Genomic DNA, 26,886 nt, shown 5'->3' on the forward strand with positions numbered 1-26,886 from the left:
GCGTCTTAGTTTTGGATCAAGGGAGGTTGTGCTTTTCTGCTATATAGTCAGGCACAGGGGGTGCCCTTTGGCAATGAGTGATGTGCTGTCTAGCAGTGCGGTTCATTCTTGTTAGCGGTTTCGCCCACAGCCTTTGGGGCGTCTGCCGCTTTTGTACCATCTGTCCTTTGCTTGCAGACTGTCCTGGTTCGTCGCTGGTCGGGTTTAACATCTCTGGGTCTCTGCCGGTTGATGTTCATAATCAGTGGTGACCAGGTTGCGCTGCTGTAGAAATTGCCAAGCTGACTCTGGGTCGTCGAAGGTGTGCCATTGCTTATTCAGTTGGATGCACCATGTTTTTGCGTCTGTGTTCCGTAGATTTTTAGCGCCTCGAATAGAAGATTGAAGCCCTTGGGTCGCCTGGAGACTTCCATCGAATAGTCATTATACATCCTTATGTCTGCTGCATCCACCCGGATGGGACTTGCAGCTCTGTAGGCTTTAAGAATAGCCATCTTGTGTTGGAAGTTGAAGAGGCGCATAGTTATTATCCTAGGGAGTTAATTCGGCTGAGGTTTCGGGATCGGCACCCGCTCTACGGTAAGTTCACGAGCATTCTCTATTCGGAGATGATCCCGGAGGAAGTCATATATGTAGGTTTCCAGGCCCGTCCCCTCGGTGTTCTCGGGGAGGCCCACCATCCGTAGGTTGTTACAGCGGGAGCCGTTTTCTTGGTCATCAATCTTTTCTCCCAAGCACTGCACTTCTCTGATGGGCCCGTCTAGGTCAGTTGCTATTGTCATCCGATTGTCCTCGATTGCGCAGATTCACTGTTCGTTGCCCGTGGTTCTTTCCGCTTGGGCAGCCATGCGGGTCTGAACATCTTTTAAATCGCTCTTAATGTCCAGCACTGAGGTTATTTGTTTCCTGGGTCCAATGTCCGATTAGCCGGTTTTGCTGTGTCCGGGAGCGGGTTCCCTTCTTGCATGCGCCTCCTTCTGGTTGTACTTTGCTACTTGTTGGTCTCTGCCCTGGTGCGGGGTTCAGGGTTGGGGTGCCGAGTCGTGGTGGGCTCCGGTGGCCTGGTGCAGGTTCACCTGGGCGTTCTCTGTCCGAACGTTTGAGCTTTGTTTATTGGCGGTGCCAATTGTAGGTAGCTTGAGGAATGAGTGTCCCCGTAGTTCCCTTCAGGGGGATGTTGGCGCAGCTGGCCTTTGCTTTATGGTTTTGCAGCTGCGAGGTGGGCGTCTGGTGGCTGCCTTTGAGTATTGTGGGGACCTCTGCATCTGGTTGAGGCCCTCTGGCGCAGCCCAATGAGGGTACAGCGTTTTTGGGTGTGTGCCAAGTCCCTCTGATGCTGCAGAGCTGCGCGTTTAGACCCAGTTAGTCCCCCCCCTTGCGGCGTTGTCCACCTGCTTTATGGTGTGAGTTGAGAAGTGCAGAGCTGTTTCGCATTTACTTCGCCTTTTAGTGCACCCTTCTGTGTGTGAGCTGAGGTGCTCCCCCATGTGCCTGAGCCTGGACCTTGCCTTTGCATAAGATTGCAGGACCCCCCATGGGTCCTCGGAGGGCAGGGGGTCAGGCCACAGATCAGTGTGGCTTTGGCGCTGATGTGATCCAGGCGGGGATGTTGATATGCAGCCGTGCACGGGAGTGGAATGGGCGCCACGCCCTTCAGTGCTGCCTGTGGCCGTTGCTGTCAGTCCAGATGGTCTTACTGTTTAAGGCACAGTTCACTGCATTTTGCGTTTGTATTTTGGATGTCAGGGCTATCCCCTGAGTCTGTTGTTGCTCCAGTGTGGTGATCAGTTTGTGGTTGTGCACCGCAGGGGCCGCACTCTCCCTGTGGTGCTTTTCCGGGTTTTGGTAGTTGTCTCCCGTATCTGGTGCTGAAGCAATGACTCGGGATCCCCTGGGGTTTGCGTGCGATTAATATGCTGCGTCGTCTATTAACCCCTCGCCACTGCTTGGCGGCTTTGTAATATGGGAGGTGAGGTGTGGGGGGAGGGGTGGTTTCGTAAGTGTCCATGTCGCGGGTGGTCTCCCTAGTGATTTTACCCCCTGCGGTGGCTCAGGCTTGAGGTTATTGCATCTACACCCTTGCAGTGTTGCTGGGCGCTGCCGTTCCCCTCTGTCAGAGGGGAGGCTCTGCCCGGCCTCCCCTTGAGTCTTCCCACTTACTTGTGTTCCAGCTCGGTATCTGCTGGACGTACTCTGCACCCGTGCCAGGCCCCTTGCTGGGAACTGGCACGCCACTCCCTGCGGCAGTGTCTGCACTGATTAGTGCCGTTGTACGCCTGCCGGATCAGGGTTGCTAGCTGGCGTCCTTCGTTCCGTCGGTCTACCTCCGTCCCGGGCGAGGAAGGTCACCCCAGCATGGAGCCGTTGGGCTCCGGGCGACCAGGGTTATGGCTTGATTATTGCTCTCACCCCACCGTGTTCGACCTTACTCTGGTGGCCGCTCTCCTCCACGGTTTCCAGCCCGTTGCAGCTTATTAAGAGCTCCTGAGTCGGCAAGCCATTTCTGGGGACCTTATCTCCCCCCCCTCTGGGGACAGCAGCGATGGCGGGCTATCGTCTCTGCAGAGTTCATATCATGAGGCAGGCCGCCTCCTCAGAACTTGGGAACCGTGGCTGAGATTTTTCTCGATATCTGTCTCCCTCGGATCCCGCTGACTGCGATTATATTATTCCTCCATTTGTTTAACGGTTAAGTCATCTTGTTAAGGTGAATATTCGCAGCTCCATGTCCCCCCCGGCAGGAGCTCTGTCAGCCTACTGCCATCTTGTGCGGGGTCTCTAGCCACCCCTGCTCTGTTTTTTTAAAAACAAATAGGTGCCAGACTGGGGCTTTCTAGGTTGAAACCCTGCCTTTGCCTGTCCATAAAAGATGCCCTTGCCTTTAACATATGTATAAACTATACCTCTGTGTGTACATTCACTTCTAAGCTATCACTACATCCTACTCCCCTCCCAAGAGCTAAGCTTAGCTTCCTCAACCACCTCTACCAACAGATGAGTCAAAGGTAGCAAAGGAGCCAAGCCCTGAGAATATTGTGAATCTATGGAAACCAACTCCCAAAGTGCACTGGGGACAAATCCAACAGCTTGGAACAGTAAGCCATGAGTGGTGCCTGTTCAGTTTCAGAATGCCCCTGGCAAACAGGCAGTTGCTGCGATAAGCCCTGTGCCTTCTAACAAGAACTAGAGGACCTTAAAAAAGAAATATCACAGGACAATAGTTTTGTAAGACTCCCATACGGTGCCCTACCAAGCACATTCCAACATGGCATTTAAAAGGCCTCACCTTTCTGTTGTAATTTGGACATTTTAAGTACCCAAATGCAGGGGTAAACAGATAATCAGAAACAGTGAGTCTAAAAAGAAAATTTAGCTAACCCCTTCCGTTTCTTGCTGCTTATCCAGCACATTATGAAGGCGGTTCTTTATTAAATGTTTATACAACAGACTTTTCAGCTTGAACAAGAATGATGCGCACTCCATGATTACACTGACGGTACAAAATAAGGATTAGAAACAGCAAAGTAAGTACTATATGCATGTTTATGTTTTTAAAATACATAGAGGACTAAATTAAATTAGCATGTTGGACACGGAGAAGAAATGAAAATGATCCATTGTGGGCTGGGGGTGAGGGGAGACGGATTAAAGCTGCTCAACAGAATCTCTGAAATGTACAGCACCCATGCATACCGTGGGGCAGAGAAATGTGAACTCTGGTGATAGGTGGATGGAACCACCCACTGTCAGACTTTCATGAGCTACACATCCAAAAAGCCTTTCCCTACAAAATGGCTTCCTGTTTGTAGGACATAAAAATACCTATGTCATTTCCACTTATCTCTTCAGCTGCCCACGAATTATGTAACACACTAACGTTGAGCGGGACAATAAGGTTGAGGCACTCCATACCAGCCCCTCATTCTACTTAAGGGAAAGACTGAAACCAAAGGAAAGCTCATTTAATATCACACAGTCATTTTTGTTCAACTTTCAGTTGGTTTTACTTACATTAAATACATTGGAAGGTCTGCAGCAGAACTCCAAAATCTCATGATTGTTATCAATGCAAAGGCGATGCTCTCTCAAAGTAAATGTAAAAAAACATTGGTTCCATCTTAACAAAATATTAGTGCCCAATTTGGTCCAGAGCTCGACTCAACAAGTGACAGGTTATCAACAGTGTGGTGCTCACTGGTTAAAAATCACGAGTTCAATGTCCCTCATGGGAGCAACCCTCAATATCCAAAACTACCTCAATCCCATAAATGAGGCCTTCAAGAGGCCTGTTCATTAGTTGAATGATTGAATAGCTAAAGAGTGTTTACAAATAAACATGTGCAGAACTTACCATATTGTCCCTTTGTTCCAGACAGAAGTCCCGCTCTGGTCCATATCAGATCCATTGAACCCAGCAGATTTTGAAAGATCACTTCTCCACAATACTAAACAAGCCAGGACAGAGCAGGCACAGAGACCTCTGAAACTGCTTTGAGTTTCCCTGATGGCTACAAAATGTTACAAAGAAAACTCAAGACTGAAAGCAATTTGTAAGAGAGTGGGCCTGCTATATCTGAGCTTGATTCTATTTCTGATCCAGGAGAATTGCTCTTTGGGGAAAGGCAGCGGTGATATGCGCATTGAGGAAGGTTTTGTAAAGAAAGATAAAACAAGAGTCTATTTTAAGGAGCAAGTATAGGAAATGTACATAGATATACTCAGACACTCTACTGTTTGAACAGAGAATGTTTCTTATCTACGTTGCACCCCAAACTAGCCTGACTGCATTGCTTTCTGTTTTAGGTGCACCATGCACCCTCTCTCCTGCAGGGGAAACAAACAGTACAAAAGATACAGTCTTGATTTGATTCTCTCACAGTCTACACATGTTCTTCAACACTAAATGTCATAATGTATCCATTAGTTTACCGAGCTCTGTCCCTAATACCACCCGATATCAACAGAGCGTCCATTTCTGAGTAAAGATGGACTAACCTATTAGCACAAATGGTGGGAGATGAAAAGCGTACAAACCAATACTAGGGGTGCTATACCATTCTGAAGCTTTTCCTGGCCAGTACAACAAAAAAGACTGAACACAAATTCACAGCGGCCAAGGGGGGGGGGGGTTGGGGGAGTGGGTGTCTTCAAAATTACAAACTATCAGCAGATGAAGATCACATACTATCAAAGGCTCAAAGTGTTTTGCTGGCCCTTGATCTACATACATAACTGTGTGCACCGTGCCTTAATATACGATACACAGGCGGAATAAAACAATCTCACTGTCCTAAAGAGGAAAAATTGCAATATAATCCTTCCTCCTCAGCAAGTGAAAAGATGCCTCTTAGAGAAAAGATTACAATGTAGCCTCTGAGGCTTACATTCTTGGGGAGGAGCCACTGTGTGAAGAGGGAGGGTATTACTAAAGGACTGTAAAACGGGCTGGCACAAAATCATCTAAGGTACAGAGGCCACTTAAAGACAGAGGTACAGGCCCACAAAGAGACGTTAGCAGTCTGAAAGTATCACAGAGGACCAGAAGCTCTGGTGTCACCAGGACCTGGGGGAATAGTGAGTAACATAAGTGTATGGTCAGACAGAAATGAAATCACTGGGCGATAGACTGCACAGCACTGCGATTTCAGTAACCAAAGCATAAGGACAAGCAAGAGCAACATCTCATGGCTCACCTATTACCAGGATCCCAGATTCACAGCAGAAATGCTGGGTGGGTCTGGCATCTCAGGTTAAAAAGGAACAACTGACTAGGGCAGGGCAGGAGCAGGTTCTGAAGTAGTCAATCAGTGGGACGAAAAGCCACTGCAGGAAGGCTTCTCAAGCCACGCACAGGGCTAAATGAATTCTACAGCTGAAATGTTAGCATTCTAGACATTCAATGAGGCAGTACCACAAACCACACAGCTTTTTCAAGCATGCGAAAGGGGCAAAATGGCTGGACCCAAAACATTTATGAGATAAGATCGCACACAGGGTGCTGGCATAACCTCCCAAATGCTTGTTGAGTATGTGGCCAGCTAGAGGACCGAAAGGCCACAATGCAAAGCAGCAATTCTATGGCCTGTCCGTCAACCAAAAGCACCACCAGCCTTCTTCTAACAAGCAGTGCCTCATAAGCAGTAAGCCTGCTAAGTATTTCAAAGCCGGTTTACTTTGAACAGGCTACATCAAGATCCATTTCCACACTAGAGCGTCATAGCTCAGAAGAAAGATCTTCCGACGCCTTAGCCAATACAATTTTGCATGCTATACCTACATTCTGTCAAGCTACATTCTGACAAAAGAGCCCTGTTTGTGCATTAAGACCTCAATTCGCACTGCACTGTGAAAAAGATGGCACACATCGACTGGCTGTCCAGTTGCTACTCCAGCTTTCCATTCAGACCTGATGGGCAGCCGAGCACACATGCCTTCCAGCCATAAAACATGTACTATCCACATTACAACTCCTCACCATAAAGAGAAGATGGAAAAGCACACCGTAAACATATGCCACACCAAGTACTATCACTCAGTAAGCTACTTAGTGCAGCTGTTTAGACAAGATAGAGGAGCAATGCACCTGCTGCTCACTGAATACAGCCACACTACCCTGCACTACAATTTACTCAGGAGGGGATTGGAGACAGTGCATATAATTATCATGGTTACAATCAGTAAGAGACCTTGCCTATCCCAGCTCGATGTCCTAAACCTGAAACCATTATTTCAAAGCCCCATACGTGTATCATGGCAATATTCATGTACAAGACAACTCCTACAACGATGGAGCTGTTAGAGAAGACATACTAAAAGAGAAGGCATAAAAAGTCAGACGATGTGCAAAATATTCACCTTATCCTACCCTTCCTAAGCAGCCTCCAGTAACCATTAATAATAGGAATTTAATCGTGACAATAAGCATGTGAATAGTCCATCTTTCTAACAACAGCACAGCTCTTGTAAGGTGCCTTAGTCCTAGCAAAGGCTGCCTCTTAGGGGAGCCCTTTCAACCTTTCCCCTCCATAACTACAATAGACAGTGGGAGTTTTCCACAATGCACATTGAAGAGGCACTTCAGGCCAAGAAGGTGGTTGTTGTTGTAAAGATGCCATTATAAAAATCAAGCCAACCGGTTTCTCGTTAAAATACCCCCAGTAACAAACAGTTGATCACAAAGAAAACCACAGCAGTATATTAACCAACTCCTGCAAAGAAGCCAAAGCAATGTTATGCCCCCTGGAACCTTCATTCATTAGAGAAGGCCTTAGAAGGGGCATGAGCTCAAGGTTCTGCAATTTATAATCCAAATCTTCAGTACAGGACCGCTTAGGGTAACCAGGCTAAGGATGCAGTTCTAAACCCAGAGAGCAGCCAATTGAGAGGTTGGTCCCTCCTTTTGAAGGGAAGCACAGGAGAAGGTGGAATTTACACCCACCGGTGGAAGACAGATGTGGACATGACAAACAGATGTACGCAGCAATACAGGACTGCATAAATACCAACCTGCCAAATGACAGCACAAGCATGTACCAAGCATACACCAAAACAAGATTTGAAAAAATACCTCCAGAAGCCTCCCTAAGGTTTGGTTTCAATTCAATTCCCAAGACACAAGGAAATACTGAACACAGGTGCCTGCTCCTTAAAAATCCACCTTGGGGGATAAAGTGCAAACACCCTGCAGAGAACAAATGGACCAACCTCCCACTACAAAGCCCCATGGCCTGAAAGCATAGGCTTGTTGGTGAAAGATAGAAGAGGCTGTTACACACCGACCTTAAAGCATGGGGTGAGTTTGTGCTGAAAAATTAAATCAACCCGTGACCCAATCGGATAGTCGGGGCTTGTGGCAGGAGAGGACCCCTGGGTGCAGAAATGTATTACTGCTTATGCTGCAACTAGCTACAATAAAATCATCTGGCAGGCTTTCAGGAACCAATGTTACGGGAAGACTTTTAAGCCCCAGGTCAAAAGTGAAGCAAATAAGAAAAGGCTGATGCTCCTGAAGAGTCCCACTATAAAGCATCTGCTGCTTTAACCCTCTGCCCCTTGGTCCCCCCAGATCTTTTTCTGAACAGGAAAGACAACACAGCTTTTTGACAAAAGCAGAAATGTAGGCAGAACTGCATAATCCACATGCGCAGCGAGACCATCCAGCTTTTCAGCAGGTTCTAAAAAGATAGCTACCCCCCTCCTCAGTTAACTAGAAGAAAAGTAAGTGGGCAGTAGTTGAGGACAGTCAAAAGCCTTCATACTTAATCTGGCTGTTAACAAAAGCATATGGGGTGGAGTATGTGGATGTTAGGGAATATATCTCTGTGCATAAGGGTAGGGAAGTGTATAATTAGAACGTCTGTGACTATAGTACAAAGTGAAAAGTTTTTGGAGGCGTTAAAGTCTTTTCCAATCTCATCGGAAAGGTTGTAGGGAAAGGAGTGGACTGTTTTCTCAGAAGCATTAAAAAGTGCAAGTTACGGAGCGTTCGGTCAAGGGGTGGAAGGAGTTCATTCTGGGGTTCCGGTCCTTTCCCCCGGTGTGCTGCTGTTACTGGAGGTGTGGTGAGGTGAGTCGTGGAAGGTCTTTTGCCTTGAAAGGAATGGAGATGTTTGTCTTATCTCTCGCTATCCATGGCGCCTTCCTCAGTTGCTGCAACACTGGCTCTTGTTCTGCTGCGACTGTTCATGCAGGTCCACACCCCGATTTCTGCCAGGCACACCACTTGCGCTCTGAGGCTCGCTTTTTGGCAATTTCTTTGCTGGAGGAGGCAAACAATAAAATCCATCAATGGATACTCACATGAGCCTAAAAATAAAAGTGATCCAAAAGATTCTATTGTAATCCAATAAAGCATTTTTCTGGAGGCTAAGAAAAAGGTTACTTACCAGTAAAAGTCTATTTGCAGCTTGTATTTCTTTTAGAGTCATGTGCTATGCATAGCCTGTATAAGAGATGGGACCAGTTTTGCAACTTGTTTATTGAACTTAAAAACAGGGGTGTCTCTACAATCAGAGCCACTGTTTTCCTCAGTGTTGTTTCCGGTCAAAGCGCTCCTGAACTGTTTGTTTTTGCATGTGTGTAGTTTTAAGAAAAATTCTTGTGTGTATGAAGTATGTTTAGCCCTTGTTCTGGAGTTATGTTTCTTTAAAAAAAAAAAAAAACGATTTATAGAATTTCATAAATGCAAAATTTAACATAATAAGTTGCTTTATAGTAAACAGTGGTGTTTTATTTCAAATATTAAAGCCAACTCACAATGTCTAGGCACCCCCATATTTCCCCCATATGACAGTTATGAAAAATTACTCACCGTAGTGACTATTGTACTACTACTAGTCCAATGCCCCATTTTCTCCATACTTATGGGAGTTCCCATGGAGGATGGGATAGGATATGAGACATAGGAAGCAGAAGGGTGCTTTCCCTTTAAGAATTTAGAGAGCGTGCAGCGGGCCATGTGTGCATAGCAAGACCCCACGCATAACACTGCCTCACGTGCTCCTTTCGCCTCAGTTCTTGACCTACCAAGAGGCCCTATTTAGCTAGTTTAGGGGGATGAAGCTTGGAGTGATGCAGGAAAGGGGACATTGGGGGGAGTAACTTGTCCCGACTCCTACATCCCGTCCCCTTTCCTCTATACTTATGGGAAGAGTATAAAGCACTACTCTGGCCCAGGTGGGATAGATCTAAGCGGTTGCAAAAATGTTCCAAGGACTGCCTGTCCGATTGGGGCGTCAGCCCTGGAGCTGGAGTCCAGTGACATTTTTTTACAAAAAGCTGAAGAGGTCGAGGTGGGTGCCCTGCATATCATCTCCCAGGGTACATGGCACTGAAAGGCTAATGCCGTACATTTTGCTCTAGTCAAATGGGCACGTAGACACTGAGGGGGTGACTTTCCCCAAGCCTACATAGTTCAGGGCATACAATACACTACCCACCTCCAATTGTTGTTTTAGCCACTTGTTTGCCAGGGTGCATGCCAAAGGTGACGAGTAACCTTTTCGAGTGAAGCCTAGTACTTTTGAGATAGAACCTCAAAGCCCTTCGGACATCTACGTTGTGCATGATCAGATTGGCTTCTAATTGTGGGTCTGGAAAAAACAAGGGCAATGAGATGTCCTCATTTATATGGAAGTCAGAAACCACTGTGGGTAAAAAGAGTTGATGCACCCACAGCACCACCTTGTCCCAGAGACAAGAGAGGTAGAGTTGCTCAATAGAGAAGGCTTGAAGCTTGCTGAAGCAGTGAGCTGAAGTGATTGCAACCAAAAAAACTGTCTTCCAAGTGTCCAGTTGTAAATCAATTGAAGTCATTGGTTCGAATTGCTTTTGTACAAGGTCTGTCAAAACTACATTTAGGCCCCAATTCACAATCAGAGGTCGAGTGGGGGAAAACAGATAGACAGGCCCCCCAAAGAGGCTTTTGATTATTGGGTTAGCTAAAGAGACTAGCGCGTCTGGGAGGTAAGCCCAATTTTCACAGGTTCTGTTCGATAGGAACATACTTGGGTCCCGGTTTGAACCAGGTTTGACAAAATAGAAAGAATGTGGTCTATGGATGCCCAAAGGGGATAATTCTCCTTATCCCGCATCAAATGGCAGAAACAAAGCCCTTTTCCCTATATTATGAACACGTGGAAGGTTTTCTGGAAGCTCCTGTGACTCAGATGTCGTCATCTGATAAACCCAAGTGGCTTTAGGTTAATGTTGCCATTGCACAAAGGAAAATGATTGTGGGCAGGAATGAACCAGAATGCCTTCCCTGCTGGGGAAAAAGGTTTGGAAGGAGGGGGAGAGGGATAGGTGCCCTAAGCCGTCAGTTGGAGAACCAATGCCTCTGTGGCCAATGTGGAGCTATCAAAAAGAGGTATGTCTGGGTGGAGGCTTTAAATTCCTGCAACAGCCTTGAAATTAGATTAATAGGGGGAAACGCAGGTGCAAAGATATCTTTCCATGAGATAGACAACTCGTCCCTAAATTAACCTCTCCCATTTCTATTTGTTCGCTCAGTTCCCACTCGTGACTGGCGGCTGATTTCTTGCTGAGCTTGTCAGACTGGACATTTTCTGTTCACACCAGGTGGTCTGCCTGTGTGAAAATGTTGGGACTCAGTGCCCATTCCCACAAATGAACTGCTAGGACACACAGCTTCACTGATTTGATGTAAAGATGTGTTACCACATTGTCAGAATCAACACCCTGGAGCCAGCTATCAATAGCGGGAAAGCCTGCAGGGGGCAAGGAATGCTGCTTTAAACTCAAAGAAGCTTGTGCTCCTGAGCGTCGTTCTAGTTCCAACTGTTGTGGATCTCAAGGCGCTCCAGAATCGCTCCTCACCCTTTCGGGAGGAGTCTGTTATAGTGAACTCATGAGTGGGTAGTGAAAAACTGTTCCTATCCACCTGTTACTGTTGTCTGACCACCACAGCAGATCTTGCTGCAGCCGTGATGGGATTGGGACTGCCTCGGTTAGAGGGACTGACAACTGGGATCAGGTTTCCAACAGGTATAGCTGAGTGTACAGCATCCACACCCTTCCTATAGGCACCAGCAAGACACATGCTGCCATCAGTCCCAACCAACGCGGGAACCACCAAGCCGTTGTCTGGGCATGAAAAAGGAACAATGAGTTTGTCTCCAGTATGTTATTTATCCTGGTTTCTGTAGGTAAGACTTTGTCCAGTTTCGAATCCCAGATGAAGCCTATGAATTCTAGCTTCTGAGTTGGGATGAGCGTGTATTACTGTACATTTACGAAAAGGCTCAGAGCATATATCAGGTTTGGGAGGTATTGGGTTGGGGACTGGGCTCTGATAAGCCAGTCGACCAAGTGAGGATACAAGTGAATGCCTTTGAGGTGCAGGAATGCAGTCACCACTGCCATCAGCTTGATGAACAGTCTTGGGGCTGAGCTGAGGCCGAAGGGCAAGACTTTGTGTTGATAATGATCTTGACCTATGGGGACGGCAGGTAACAGCAGTGAGGAGACCAAATTGGGGCATGTAAATAGGTGTCCTGCAGGTCCACAGCTACTAGACAGTCCTCTGGCTGAAGCGATGATCGCATGAGAGCAAGCGTAATCATCTAAAATTTTTCTTGTGGAATGAAAAGGTTGAAGTGGGGATAGGTCTAGCACTGTCCTCAGGCCAGCCTTCTTTTTCTTCAGTATGGCGAACAACTGTGAAAAAAAACCTCTACCCTCCTCAGAGGGAGGTACCCTTCCTATTGCTTCCATGAGCAGCAGTTTGGATATCTCCTGTGAAAGAGTCTATGCCTCTTTGAAGGAGGGTGGCGGGGGATGGGGATTGAGAGGAAGAGGGGGACAATTTCCTCTGTGGACCACCAACAAGGACCAATTGTCACAGGTTATTGGTTACGATGACTTCCGCCTTTATGTCACACTGTTTCGATTCTGGGGCTTGGAGAACAATTCCTTGGGGAATGGACGTGCTTGCTTCTTTCTAGGAGCACTCTGAGATCTGTTGTCATGAAATTCCCCCCGTCTCACCTGAGTCCGCTTCTTGCAGGATTCCGCGGGGAATTCTTCTTGCGCACGGATCGGGTTTTGTACAAGCCCGCACAAGTCTCTTCTGACTCCAGCGTGCGTTCAGCGTTCCAGGATACTCTGAGGTTCAGGACGTCCAGGAAAGGAGGAAGCGTGCACAAAGGGGTACGTGGAATCCAGGAACAGGTTGGAAAGGAGAAGGTGGAAGGAATGGAAATAAGGATCCAGGAATTTTGGATAGAGGAATAGTTTGCCAAGCTACGAAACACACATCTAGTCACTACCTGTGATAGCGTTGAGACGCACGGGGCCGCAGGGGTGTGGCCAATTTGTAGGACGTACTACGTCTGCCGTGAAGGCTGGCGCGAGGCGTGTCACGCGAGACAGCCATGTTGGAAGTATCAATGAATGCAAGCCCCGCTGCAAAAAGGACCAGGAAGTCCAGAAGGGGCGCATTCTGTGATTCATGACATCTGTCCGTACCTACTCTGGCGGTTGTAGAAGCCCCTGAAACCTCCTGAACCCTTGGTAATGAATGAGTTTCTAAAGGCCCGAAGACCTAGGTTTTGTAAGGGGTTTGACTGGAGCTTCCAAGGACTTTGCAGTCTGTTCACTTTTCTTTTTATTTAGCGCCTCGTCTGTATCTGGGCTGAAATACTGTATCCCATTGAATGGAAGGTCCATTAAAGTTCCTGGACATCTGATTAAAACTTTGCAGCTTTAAGTGGCGCTTGATGACCAATAGTCGTACCTACAGCCATTACCATCGCAGCTGTGCCAATGTGGTGGTAGGCGGCCTCCATAAGGTTTTGCGCTACCGAGCTGATTTCTGTCAGGAGGAGAAAATCGTAGTTGCCTAGCTTTTTCCAGAGCTTAAGTTTGTCTGCTGCCACAGCAGACAATCTTTCTTTCCCTCAAAACTGAAGTATTATTCTTTCCCTCCAACATGCTTCCCCTTCTCCCTATCTCTGCCTCTGCTCGCAATCTAGGCCTTCACTTCGACTCCTCCCTCTCTTTTACCCCTCACATTGTTCTTAGTGCCCGCGCTTATCGTTTCCACCTCTTCAATGTTCACAAAATCTGTTCCTCCCTCATCTTCCATGCTACCAAACTCTTAATCTCTTCACTCATCTTCTCCCGCCTTTTCTACTGCTCTTTTCTCTTTGGTCTCCCTGCCTCTCATCTTGCCCCCCTCAAATCCCTTTACCACTCTGCCATCCGTTTACTTTGCCTTCTCTGCCCTCATAATTCCATTTCCTCTTCGCTCTCTTATCTTGGCTGGCTTCCCTTCCATTCCCAACTTAAATTTAACTTCCTCTGTCTTGTTTTTAAATCTCTTCATGAACTTGCTCCCCCCATACCTTTCCTCTCTCCTTTCGTTCTATGCTCCCTCCGATCTGCTGATCTCTTCTTACTCTCTGTTCCTCCGCCACCATGTGCCTCTCTCCTCTTTTCCGTTAGTTTCAGCTCCTAGACCCCCTATCATTGGAACACTTTACCTCTCGTTATTCGCTCCACTTCCTCTTACTCCTCCTTCCGAGCCTCTTTGAAATTTACTTTACTTCATCCCCCAGCCTGACACTCCTCATCACTTCCCTTTCCCTCCCACTTACACCTCCCTATCCTCTCCACTTCCTCTTAAGATTAATTCCCTACCTTCACAATTCTTCTTCCTCACCCCTGTCTTCCGCAACCCTGTCTTGACTCCACCATTACTTCGCTCATCCTCTTCTCCTGCTCCATTTCTCGCGTTTCTCTTAGGTAAATTGTTCTATACACTGTTTTTGAAGGTTTGTCTCACGTTTTGCAATTATGCTTCTATTTTTTTATTCTAATGTATTCCTATTGTTGTAATGTAAAGCGCTTTGCTGTAAAGCGCTATATACTTTTAATAAATACAAATACAAATACAGATACAACAGCTTCAGGCCAGAGTGCAGATAGACCTTCTTCCCTGCATTGTCTATGAGTCAGTCTTCCCTCCCTAGAAGAATCTTGAAAGAGGACGAAGTAGTCAATGCTGGCTTTTTACCAAAGAATGAAGCTCACCACGACCATTGAGTCAGATGGAGGATGGCCCATCATGCATAGCTCCTCTGCTGGAATAGACCTGTACCTCATATCCAAACTCTTTGCTACAAGCCGGACAGAGGCTGGGTTTTGACACATTATTAAGGCCTCTCCCACCACGTACGAATGACCTCTTGGCCTACCATGAAATGAATGAAGAAAGTACCGGTTGGATTATCTGTGCAGCTTTCGGTATTGGAATCCCCACGTAATCCATCAGGCCTTGCACCTGGTTGTGAAAAGCTTTGATTGACATTAGTACTTCCTCTCAATCATACGATGCGTTGTCCGTTGTCTGGAAGACCAGGAGGGAGAGGAGGTAGTGGGGTTGGCAGATCCTTCAGTAGGAGAGGCGGAGCAGGAACTATGGGTTCAGTGCCCCTTTCTCAAAGGAGGATGCTGCAGCAGCAGTGATGCCTCTGTTGTCATTATCTGAGGAGCTGTAGGTAAAACATGGGGTTCCAGCGGGAGCAAGCACTTCTTTTGTGAAGGATTTGAAATACTGTCTCATTGGTCCAGAGTGCATTAGTTCCTGGAACCTACTGAAGAACCGGTCTTCACTTCAGTGAAGGTTACTGGTGATGATCTCTGGGCCAATTGCTGAACGGCATAGAGACAGTAGGGGCAGAATACCCTCTAACACTACATGACCATCCTACTTATGGAGAAGAGAGTGGGAGCCCCGAAGCAGTAGGAGACTGAGGTGGAAGAAACCTATCTGCGTCACACGATGTATGCTCCGATGTAGTCACAGATCCGTCACCCAGAGAATGGCCAGAATCCAATTCGGAGACTGACCGAGACATGGTGAGCCATGGTGTTCCCTCGATAAGGTATGGTCTTCGACACCATAGAGGCACTGTTGCCCCCAGAAGAGATCTGAGGAGCAGGGACTACTGCTATCATAGGTCTTTTCAGGCCCTCCAGTGTTTGCCTGGTGACCGGAGTCGAGGAGGTCTCAGATCAATGATCGGTTTGAGGTGAAACACCCTTTGGAACAGAGTCCGCGGTACGGGCTGTGTCAGGAACCGAAGTTCCCTCAGGACGAGGCCCTGTATTCAACCCAGGCGGGTTGTCCTCTATGGCTCCAGCAGATGTCTCCTGTGAAGAATCCTGCAGGCCCCTCACTGAAACACTGCCCAAAGTCTCCTCCCAGGTGGCCAGGGGAAGGCAGACACTTCCGGATACCAGCCCTGGGGGTGGTGTACTACGGGAGGATCTCCTGGGTGGAGAAAGGGCCCAGGGTAGTGAGGAGATTCCACGGAAGGAGACATAGTATTTATCCACCGATAAGGACACTGTGCCAAAAGAGGTTATGGCTTACTACCATTTCAATGTGTCTCAACCTCCTAATAAACCTAAGGTGGGGAAACCTTAAGTTGTAACAACAAAGTAGACTGTACCAAAAGACTCTTTTTGACATCCAACACTAAATGCCCTCCTCACTACAGGTTTACTCAGCAAGCCTTGCCAGTAACTGAACTGTAACCAGCTCTTGAGTAACTCATGTATGCTCAAAAGAGGGTATAAACTGTTTGTCTGAATATATTTCCAACAAAGGAAATGTAGCACGCGCATGATTAGTGAAAGCCATAGTGTTTGCGTAGAAAGCAAAAGAACACTACATCCATTGTTCAACATTTTTACTGTTGCTGGAGTGGTCGCATGTCCTTAGATGAACAAGGAACGCTTGCTAAACCATTCCGAAAGCTAACGTTGACTTTCACAAGAGTTACAAGTGAATACAGCATCAAAGGAAGGTCACATGTGGCCAATTGGGTTTTCCGAAAGGAGTCTGAAATCATCTCTGTGATATTACCCGGGAATACAATCACTTGCAACCCTTCAAGGCAGCAGTATTCAAACTGTGGGGCTCTTCCGAGGGCACATCCCGGGGGGGGGCGTGAGAGATCAGCATGAAATTGGGGGTGGGGGGATGGAAGAAATGGGCAAGGGCGGCTCACATGGTTGGGCTGAAGCATGAAACGGTCTCAGGCACCAATGAAAAAGTGGACGGTAGTTGTAAACGAATATTCATTCCTTTAGTCACAGACTGTTTGAATAGTACCCAAGGGGGTGCTTTGTGTAAAAATGTAAGTAAATTGTGATATTTAAGAATATTTATTCAGCAACAATGGTCAAAATTACTAACTGCATAGTGAAGTAACTCAAACTGGCCATTTTGACTGGCCCACACTAACATTCTGCATTTTTGGTACAGTCATTGCCCTATAGGCCAGTCCAAGTCTGGTAGCTCATCCATAATGGTGAGGGGGTGCCCACCCAGTGGCCCTTTCACCCATTATGGAGGAGCTAAGGACCCAGCCCAGTGAAACAATGAGCACTCCCTCAGAGTGTGTCTGGGCTGGCTGAACTGTCAAAGGGAAACACTATTTCCCTTTGACAGTTCAGTTCCCCAGCTGCACATGCTCGCTGAGCCATGCAAGGCTAGAGCGTTTTGCTTCGCCAGCATTGCATAGCTCATTGGAAATGCTGGCTGGGGCACAGCATGTCTGTATGTGCAAAGGGGAGCTCCTGCGCCTTCTCGCACATACAGACAGAGCAGCCTAGAGCAGGACGTTTCAGCACCCACAAGTAGGCCATTGCAGAAGGTACGTTTATGTTCATTTTTTTTTTATTTAAACATGTGTATGGATGTGTGTATGCTTGTGTTATGAGTGAGTGTATGGTGGTGGATTCTCGTGTGAATGATACTGTATAAATGTGTGTGTGTTTGTACGTTTGTTTTGGTGCGTTGAGCTAATTTTGGCAAGCGGTGGATAGAGGGGGTAAGGAGGGTTGTACAACAAAGGCATTTTAAAAATGCCTAAATGCCTTTGATGCACAATCCCCCTACCCACTTGCCAAAATCAGCGTTCCTTCTGAGGCGCTGTGGAGCCCAGGGGATAGGGATGGTATTTTATTTACTGGATTTCTATCATAGATGTCCAATCAAAAATACCATGCTTTCCGCCTTGGTACCCCAGCGCCTTGCATACACACATAATCATGCTGATTATGTTAGGCCCAGTGGTGCCCAGGGGACAGGGATGGTATATTTTTGCTATCATAGATGTCCAGTAAAAACATTTCATGCCTGCAGTGGTCTGCAGTGGTCTGCAAACTGTTTGGCTATTTACCCTTTTTTTTTTTTAAAGTATGCTCTACAATGCAACATTTGAACCCATTATTTTTAAAAACATTCACGGGGGAAACCCCCCCCCCCGAACCCATTTTGATTGGTTCGGGCTCCCTCACTGCACTCGGTCTCTCTGGCATTTTTGGAGAAAATAGTTATGCCCCTCCACTTAATAAATTCACCAGCCACCACTGGCCTTTGGACTGTGTTGGAAACGGGATGGGGGGAGCCCTGGGACGGTGGTGGGAGCAGGATGGGCGGGAACCATGGGATAGTGGTGGGAGCAGGGTAAAGTTTGAAGACCACTGCTTTAAAGGTTACAAATCTAATGGTCGTGTGTGCCTAAATCGGTATTCCGAACAATCATTCTTTAAATCCAGAAGTTGTTGTACGGACGAGGAGAACTAGCATTATCCAAGTCAAGGGGCAAACTCTGTCCATAGTGAAACAAGTCCTATTCAGATCCATCCACCCGATCTGTGAGGTTGTTAAAGGTCCAATGTCCCCTGATACAAGTGTGGCATTGTTACCTGAAGCTGGAAGAGTGGAAATACAGCTTCTGGGTTCTTGTAAAGGAGATTAAGAAAATAACCTGTAATGCTGAAAACTGCTGAAGCTGAGAGAAAGTCAGTCTTGGGGCAAGGGCAGGTTATACTTGTGGCAGTAAGACAGACAGAAGAGTGCAAAGAGATTGCCCTTTTCTTGGAACATAGGAAGGAAGAGTGCCTTGCCTACCTGTAGAGGTCTGCGTCTTGTCGTTATATGCCTAATAACTCAAATATAAAAGTGAAGCAGAAGTACCTGAACTGTGATGGTGTATAACACAGTCAGCGGATATTACATTAAAGTAGTTTGGAGTAGTGGTATACTCTGGGACAAAGGTGACTGTTCTCATAGTAACAACAGTAGAAGGATGGGTATTAAGAGGGAAGCAGCAACCCAGAAAGAAGCATCCTGACAATTAGACCAAATATACCGCTTACCTTTGAACTGTGGCAAGTAATTTTGGAAAGAAGATATGGCATACATTACTCACCATAAACGTATTTCTGATGGTTGTATCTGCTTAGATTCACATGCTGTGCATATGGTCCAACATTAGTGGTAATTGCAGAGTATTGCATCTTTTTCCGAAGATTGAAAAGGGATGTTGAAATGGGCGTGACTGTAGCACTATCCATAACGTGCATTGTACCCAAAACCCCTCGCGCGTCAAGGTCCCACCGGCTCTTTCTCTTCTGCCAGGAGGTAGCCATGCAGAAAGCGTGAGTACGGAAGAGAGAAGGTGTAATATGTTTATGTTCCTTCTACTGAAGAGGGGAGGAAGGGTGGGCACATGTGAATCTAAGCAGATACAATCAACAGAAATACGATTACGGTGAGTAATATATGTCTTCTGATGCTTGTGAATCTGCTTAGAATCACATGCTGTGCATAGACTAGCGAGCAGTACCGAGAGATAGTGGTGGGAAGTGGGAAGGCACAGTAGCAAAGAGAAGTCTTAGCACTGCTTGCAGAGACTGAAGAAGGGCTGTCGAGTCGACTACTATATCTTCTCACTGGTCACTGGCCTGACATCATTGGCTCGAGAGCCAGTGCTGCATGGGGCGCATGCGCAGATGAGCATGAGGAACTAGGAAGACTCGGGAAGCCATCATCCCCAGCAGCTGCATGGCCTTGCAAACTGTCAGCCAGTGACGTGCTACATAGTGAGGGATCTGGTACAGCATGTTTTGAACCTTCTCGTTGGAGAGGAAGACAAGCCTGTCTTCTGTCCGAATCAGGAATCCCAGAAACTGTTTGACTTGGCTGTGGACCAGACTTGATTTTTTTTAAATCGTTGATATAGACTCCCAGGCTGAATAGGAGATCTACGGTCGCCTGGGTATTCGCTAGGAACGTACCATAGGGGTCCCCTGTAATGAGCCAGTTTGCGAGGTAGAGATACACAGGGACAGATTGCCTGTGCAGGTGAGCTGCCGCTACCACCAGTACCTTTGTAAACACCCTCGGGACTGAGGCAAAGCCGAAAGGGAGAACTAGTGCATGTCCTCTATCATGACCTCAGGTATTTTCTGTGCGCTGGCAACATTGAAATATGAAAGTATGCGTATGTCATGTCCAGTGTGTGGCCATGTAATCCCCCTGCTGCAGCAGCGGGATTACTTCCTGAAGAGTTCTCATCCTGAACTTTTGTGGTTTGAGATACTTGTTCTCAGGACGCAGTTCTAAAACAGGGCTCATGTTTAGATCCTTTTTGGGTAACAGGAAGTACACTGACTAAATACCCTAGTTTACCTGGAGATGAGAGATGACTTCAATGGACCTGAACCTCTTCCAATAGGATGCGCAGATGGTATGACAACAGGCATCTGCTTCTGGCCAGATAGTAGCATGGTGGCTGGAGGAACTCGATGCAGTATCCGTGGGCGACGGTCTTGAGTACCCACTGATCCGATGTTATCCCCTCCCATGCGTGGGAAAATTGTTAGATGTCCCTCAACCGGGGAAGTGTGGGAGGGGACCCGACCCATAGAGATGAGTCACTTGGAGGCGGAGGCTGTGGTGCCTCTGGAATTTCTGCCCATGCCCCTGAGTTTCTGCCTCTGCCCTTTCCTCAACGAAAATCTCTCTTTTGGGATTGAAAGTTGCCGGAGGAGCCCTGTCCGGAAACCCAGTTGGATCCTCCCGAGCCATATTGTGTATGGGCAGAGCGGGAGAAGGACTTCCCACGAAAGGACAGCAGGAGCTGGAGTTGCCACATTGGACAAAGGGCTTAGCCGAGATGTGACTGAGCGACTTGAGGGTCTCGTGCTCCTTTTTTGCCATCTCCAGGGCTTCTTCACCTGCTTTCACAAAGAGGTTGGCTTCCCCTACTGGCTTGTCGATCAAGGAAGCCGGAGTCTACGGCTTGAACCCCATGTTCTTTATTCAGGCGCAGCGTTTCAGCAGGGTTCCCTAGGCAGGGTTAAGCGCTGCAGTTTCGTCAGAGCCCAGAGTATTCTTGAGGATATTCTGGTTGACCTCTCTACCCTTTGCGACCACTGCTAACAGGCGGGTGCGGGTACGCTGCAGGATATCTCTAAGGCCGTCCTAAACAAGGCCCCACTGAACGTCACTATAGCTGCTGTCCATACAAGTGGTCGACTGTAAATTGGTCGAAAGACAAATGGTCGACGTAATTTGGTCAAAAACCAAATGGTTGAATTTTTATTTTTATTTATATATGTATTTTTTTGGTTTTCGTTTAGGGAAAAAAAGGGTTTTTTAGAAAAAAAAGGGAGTTGAGGGGGGGGGACCCCCCCCCAAAAAAAGGGTGAAAATAAAAAAATAAAAAATTCGACCATTTGGCTTTCGACCAAATTGGTTCGACCATTTGTCCAATCGGCCAAATTATTTCGACCAAATGTCTTGTAACCACTATAGATCACAAGGAGCGTGGTGTTATTGGCAATCCCGGTACAATACGCTGCAGAGGTGGTAACACGCTTGCCCAGGGCGTACAACTTCCTGCAGTATTTGTCCGCAGGAGATTTCGACGAGGTCAGTGGTACATCTGCCCTCTTGCGAGTAGCGGCGACGACTAAGGAATCCGGGTTAGCATGGTCCCTGATGTAGAGCGGATCTGAGGTAGCTGGGCGAAACATTTTCTCCAGACAGGGGTTAACCGCACTTGTGAGATGGAGTAAGTAATGAGGGGGCTGAAAGCTTCTTGATGGAGTTTAGCAAGGGGCTGGTGTGGCTGACAGGGGTGTTTTCCTTAACAATATCTTCCACGAAGTCCGAATCAGGGGCAGCTTTCTTCAGGAGGGTGTTGAACATCATCTGGTCATCTACAGGCGATGAGTCTGTAGGTTAGGAGGCATCCAGAAAGATGTCGCCAGTGTCATGTGACAGGGTGTGCCACATGACCTAATCATCCACAGGGTTCCAGTCCTGACAATTGGGATCCTGCACGTCCTGGCCATGGCCCTGGGCATTGGCAGTATCCTGGCTAGGATCATACGGATCATCCCCAAAAACGTCGACTTGGGGGACCTGATGGGATTCCTCAAAGGAGGAAAATTGAGCACCGCGAGAGTGGAGCCTCTGGGACATAGGAGGGAAGGGACATGGGTCCACATCCCCATGTCTCTTTAAAACGTCCTCAAACTGGCCTGAGACGTCAATGAACTCTGCCATCTACCTCAAACCTATCCCTGGTCCGTTCAGAGGAGTCTGAGGGGTCAGGAGGCGGAACAGGCCGTCCAGGAGGGGCTGAGCTATGAAGCAGAGCCTTAGAAAGAGGAGAGGAGGCCGGCGAATAGCCCTCAGGTGAGGAGAGGGCCTTCCTGGGGTACAAATCGGGCGAATCAGTTTTAGAATGCTTCTCTCGAAGCTTTGGGAGGATTTTCGCAGATTGGGTAGGTTTCGGCGCGTCCTTCAGCGCCACTGCGCCTTTCGACAGTACCACATCAGAAGTGGAAGGTTTTGAGGGAGTGCCTGCTATGGAAGTAGATTTAGTCACATGCAAGGCCGCAAATGCGGTGGCATAGAGCGCGCCGAAACGTGATGTTCGGAAGGTCCAGTCGAAGTTGAAACTTTCCTCAACTGACCCGCCGAGGATAGTTTGGAGGTTGTGTGCTTTGAAGAATGTGGTGTGTGAGTGTCCTTGTTGCCGGGTTGTGACTTTCCCATAGCACTACTGGCAGCATGCCTGTCGGGGGCGGGGACAGATACATGGGCGTGCAAAGGCTCCACAGTAAGGTCGACGGCTTTCGAATCAGAAATCAGAGATGTGGCTGCCGACGGATTCCTCGTCTGATGCGACTGCACCAGTGGGGGAATAACTCCCAGCCAACATGGCATAGCCCATCCACCGTTCATATGCTTGTCTTTCATGGTCTTGGGCCAAAAGAGCATGTCAGGCTTTACACGAGCGCTCATCATGGTCACGAGGGAGACACCTATTGCATAGGCGATGGGTGTCCTTCAAGGGAAATTTGTTTTGCAATACGGGCAAAACTTAAAAGGAGTCCTCTCCATAGCAGAGGGAAGTGGCAGCCAGACCAAGAAAAAAGGGGTATTAAAAAATACATTTAAAAAAAAGACATTCTCAAAGGAGAAAGAAACAGGGCCCAACTCTCCCTACATTGAAGGGGGAGGGGGGCGGAGGTCGAGGCCTCACGGTCAACAGTAACTGTGCAGCCCAGGAAGGAGCGTCAGCAGACAGGAACAAGTGTCAACAGCAGCAGAGAAGTTATTGAGGGCGAACTAACCACCGACAAGCTGTGGAATTACAGGTAAATAGAAAACTGCAATGTAAACTCTTACAAGCTCTGCATTATGTGGGACCATCTAGTTAGGAGGAAAAAAATAATCGGGTGTTAACTCGACATGTGAAGTTACGTTAGGGATAGTGTTACAGTCATGCCCATGTCGACATTCCCTTTTCAATCTTCGAAAAAAAGATGTAATACTCTCAATTATCACTAGATGTTGGACTATATGCACAGCATGTGATGCTAAGCAGATTCAAAAGCATCAGAACCAGGATTACCATTGGTGCTATTTCTTGGCTGGAATTGGAAGGGGGTATTTTCAACCGAAACTGAAGAATTGTTACCAGTGGAATTTTGTTTGCTGAACTTTTGTTTTGGTACTTACAAGAACTGGTTTAAGACCTGTCTTTTCTTTTGAAAATTTCCATGTGGAAGGGATTCTCCCAGGACAGGTGAAGGTCATCCAGATATTGTTCAATTCTTCTTTATTATTTCATGTTGTTTTATTATTTGCGTTGAATGTTTTGTTGTTTATTGTGAGGGTCAGTTTACCTATATTAGGAGTTATTCCCTTAGCCTTTTTTTATTTTACTGTATCTGGTTTATTCAAACCTTTACAAAACAATCAATCAATATTTAAGAACATATAAAACAAAATACATTAAAATCTAAACTGTGATTTGAATAGTTACAGATCACACATATCAAAACTTTCACTCACATCACTAAAATCCAAATCATTACATTATTCAGCTAACAAAAAGTTGAACATACTAAAAAAGAAATTCATCAGACAACTATGACAACAATTTAACAATTCTGCAGAAACCTTGACAATCCTATCATTTGCGATTCAATGATGGATACAAAACAGTATAAACATAAGATCAAAGCAACATTATCACCCCACATAAATCTGGCCCAAAAGAGATTTTGTGCAAAGTTAAGATAAAAGTTTACCTCGGATTTTAAGTCTAATCAGCCTAAAGTGGGGGCAGGCAATGACCCACTGTCTTAACATTTCCAGATGATCCTTTGGTTACAAAACCGACAGTTTGCGGTGATACCCAAAGACTTAAAAGATGAACCAACATTTGGTCCATTTCCTAGTGGCATGTGCTTTATTGCATGGAAAACGTTTTACGTATGTACAGAGATGATTCCCTCTTTCTGGGAAATGGAGCGTATTGCCTAAACAGACAATATGACCCTACAAGTTCGACTGTTCAAAGCCAATCATGTGTAAAGAACTTCTTTTTTACAGTACAGGGACCATTAAGGAGTTCCTCTTCACTCTAATCAAAACAAACAAGAGAAAGCATCTGCCTATATAGGTTAACAGAATTGGGGGAAGAGTATACCAATATCGGGGCTAAATCCACATACTGTGAACTGCATGGTGGATTTAAGAATTTTGTGAAATCTAAGAGCTGTCTCCAGCGGTATCAGGTCAATAGAGAGATAAGTCCCAATTCATGCCTAATAATAGCATTTGGCATGGCACTAGAGAAGCCAAGCATCTCTTTCCAGACACAACCCTGCAGACCGTTCAAATAATCACCTAGATCGAGTAAATACATATCCCATCCATAAAGTAAAATAGGCTCAATCTTCATCAGATAGTATTTTAGGAGTGGAAGTATCAAAAATGCACAGAGCCTAGAATATAGGCATTTCATATTTGATAGAAGATGTTATAGTTTTTCTAAAAGAGAAGCCTTCCACATACCCATGGATGAAAAGTTACTAAGATTATAACCCAAATATCTCAATTCCAACACTCGGTTGATACTCCCCGTGCCCATAGTCCAATTAATTATTTTTATTTTATGGGATTTAGAAAATAAATCAATCTTAGATTTAAGGGCATTCGCCTGGAGGTATTGGCTTCCGCATTTTGCAAAAATAGATTGCATTTTTCTTGCAGCCCAAAAGCAGTCCTGTCAAAGAGGATTAGACTGTCGACCCAGATTTACCAATGCGGCCCTAGTCTGCCCAACCTCACTGGTCATATGTTAAAAACACTCCACAAGCCTTCAATATCGCTAAGGTATAAGTTAAACAGAGTTGATGCCAATATACATCCTTGCTTAACCCATGTGAATGAGGCAATGGATATCCTAAGTGCCCCCTCCCGCGAGAACCTAATCTTAAATTAGGCGTTTCAATGCAATAGTGCCAAAAGCTGCATTCATTTGAAGGGGATTTTATACTTCAGCAGTTAATTCCACAGTGTAGACTTATCACACAGTCAAAGGTGGATGACATATCTAGGGATGCCATATAAATTGGTCCAGATTGGCTATGATTCACAGTACACAAAAGATGAGCCAACATAGTATTATTTAAAGGTGTCCCCATCTTTTTCCTAAAGCCGACTTGGACTTCCCTTAGCCTTTAGACTAGGTAGGGAATCCCCTGATAGAGTAGGGCAAGTGAGGATTTATTTGCATACTTTTTCCTTAATAAAATGTCTATTCTTGAGAAAAATACAAGCAGTTGACCTCCTCGCATTACTGATCCCTCACACTCCTCAGAGACAGGGCAAGCCCCGGTAATGCACTGGCTAACCGCAATGGGCCCAGAGGTGGCACTCCCACTTCAGGAAACAGCCAACCGGAAAAGTATTGCCAGGACTGGGTGCCGAAGAAAGTAGAGCTGCACTCACTCCTCTTGGATTTGAAGTAGGAATTGAGGTAATTCAATGCGTTCATTCGAAAGATGTGCTGACATTGCATCAGTAGACCCCTGAGAGACTTGCGTCACAGAGCGCACAGGCGTCCGAGCGATGAAGCAAGCCCACTCTAAACACTGAGTGCATGGGTCGGCCACCGAGAAAGGCCTGTTATACCTAATGCACACTGAAAACCTTGCATAAAATGTAAGGAAGCAGGGGAAGAATCAATAAAAGAACAGACTGAAGTTACTGCAGGGACGTGGTTAAAGAAAAACAAGTGGGCTGTGTCCGAGATCCGACTTGAAGAAAGGAACTGGGCTGAAGCAGTGTAAGTGGCAATGTTTTAGGCATCATTGCGCTATGCACACGTGGCCGGACCTTGCGCCATAATTCTTAAAGGGGAAGTACACATAGGCTTGTTATGGCTTAGACCCTCTCCCCGCGGGCGCGATCTCCAATACGTATGGAGAAACTGAGACTGGATGTAGAAGTAATCTATGTAGTCACATCATTTTCAAACAGTACATTAATCCCAGTGAGGATATGCAGAGATCCATTACCTTTCAAGCCCATCTCAGTTGATCCCTCATTTGGTAACAGATGCTACCTACTGTGAGGGGTCATAAATGTGACAACTTTGGAGAGGTTTGTCATAAGATGCCATTTTGTTAACTAAAATGGGTTTGACAAACGCCTCACTCACCCTACCCTAACAAGGATGTCCCTGCCTTTCAAAGTAACTAAATGAAACAAGATAACAAAAGAAATCTGTCCCTCACACTTTTTCATACAACAACTTAAGATAATGGATGGCAATTTAAATCAAAATGAACAGTTATATTCAGTGTACATTTGCTGATTCTCCTTGTAACCTGTGTGAAATACCTTTCCCCAGATTCAAAAGGATTTTTACTCCACAGTTGAAAATTGGTCTTTTTCCATCTTGTAACAAAGTTCAAATAATTAGGCACCTCTTGTTCCAAAAAAAAAATCAGCTAGTCGTTATGTCTCCACTGATGGTAGAGAGTGCAACACAACATATTTCGAATATTGTTATTTCCACAATTCATCTGCATCAACAAAAGATTCTTTATCAGGATGACAACACAACAATCTACAACATATTTTAGTGGTCTTGCCACTTCTTTACAGAATTCAACCACAGTAAAGTACTTCAATGACATGTACCTAGCCCACTCACCTGCAAAGTCTAAGACTAAAAAGTCCCTGCCCTG

At 46.3% G+C, this 26,886-nt stretch overlaps 1 protein-coding gene across 1 annotated transcript in view; it reads right to left on the reverse strand.

Annotated features, from left to right (window-relative positions):
* Positions 1-3,363: 3,363 nt before the first annotated feature.
* Positions 3,364-26,886, reverse strand: part of RAB5B (RAB5B, member RAS oncogene family) — a 416,704-nt gene continuing 393,181 nt past the window's right edge. Inside the window, exon 6 of the mRNA XM_069653782.1 lies at positions 3,364-8,758. Within this exon, the coding sequence (XP_069509883.1) occupies positions 8,643-8,758 (116 nt within the window). The 3' untranslated portion in view covers positions 3,364-8,642. The remainder of the gene's footprint in view (positions 8,759-26,886) is intronic.

The sequence above is a fragment of the Ambystoma mexicanum genome, chromosome 3q (assembly GCF_040938575.1).
Source record: "Ambystoma mexicanum isolate Mex_15411 chromosome 3q, UKY_AmexF1_1, whole genome shotgun sequence".
Classification (NCBI taxonomy): domain Eukaryota; kingdom Metazoa; phylum Chordata; class Amphibia; order Caudata; family Ambystomatidae; genus Ambystoma; species Ambystoma mexicanum.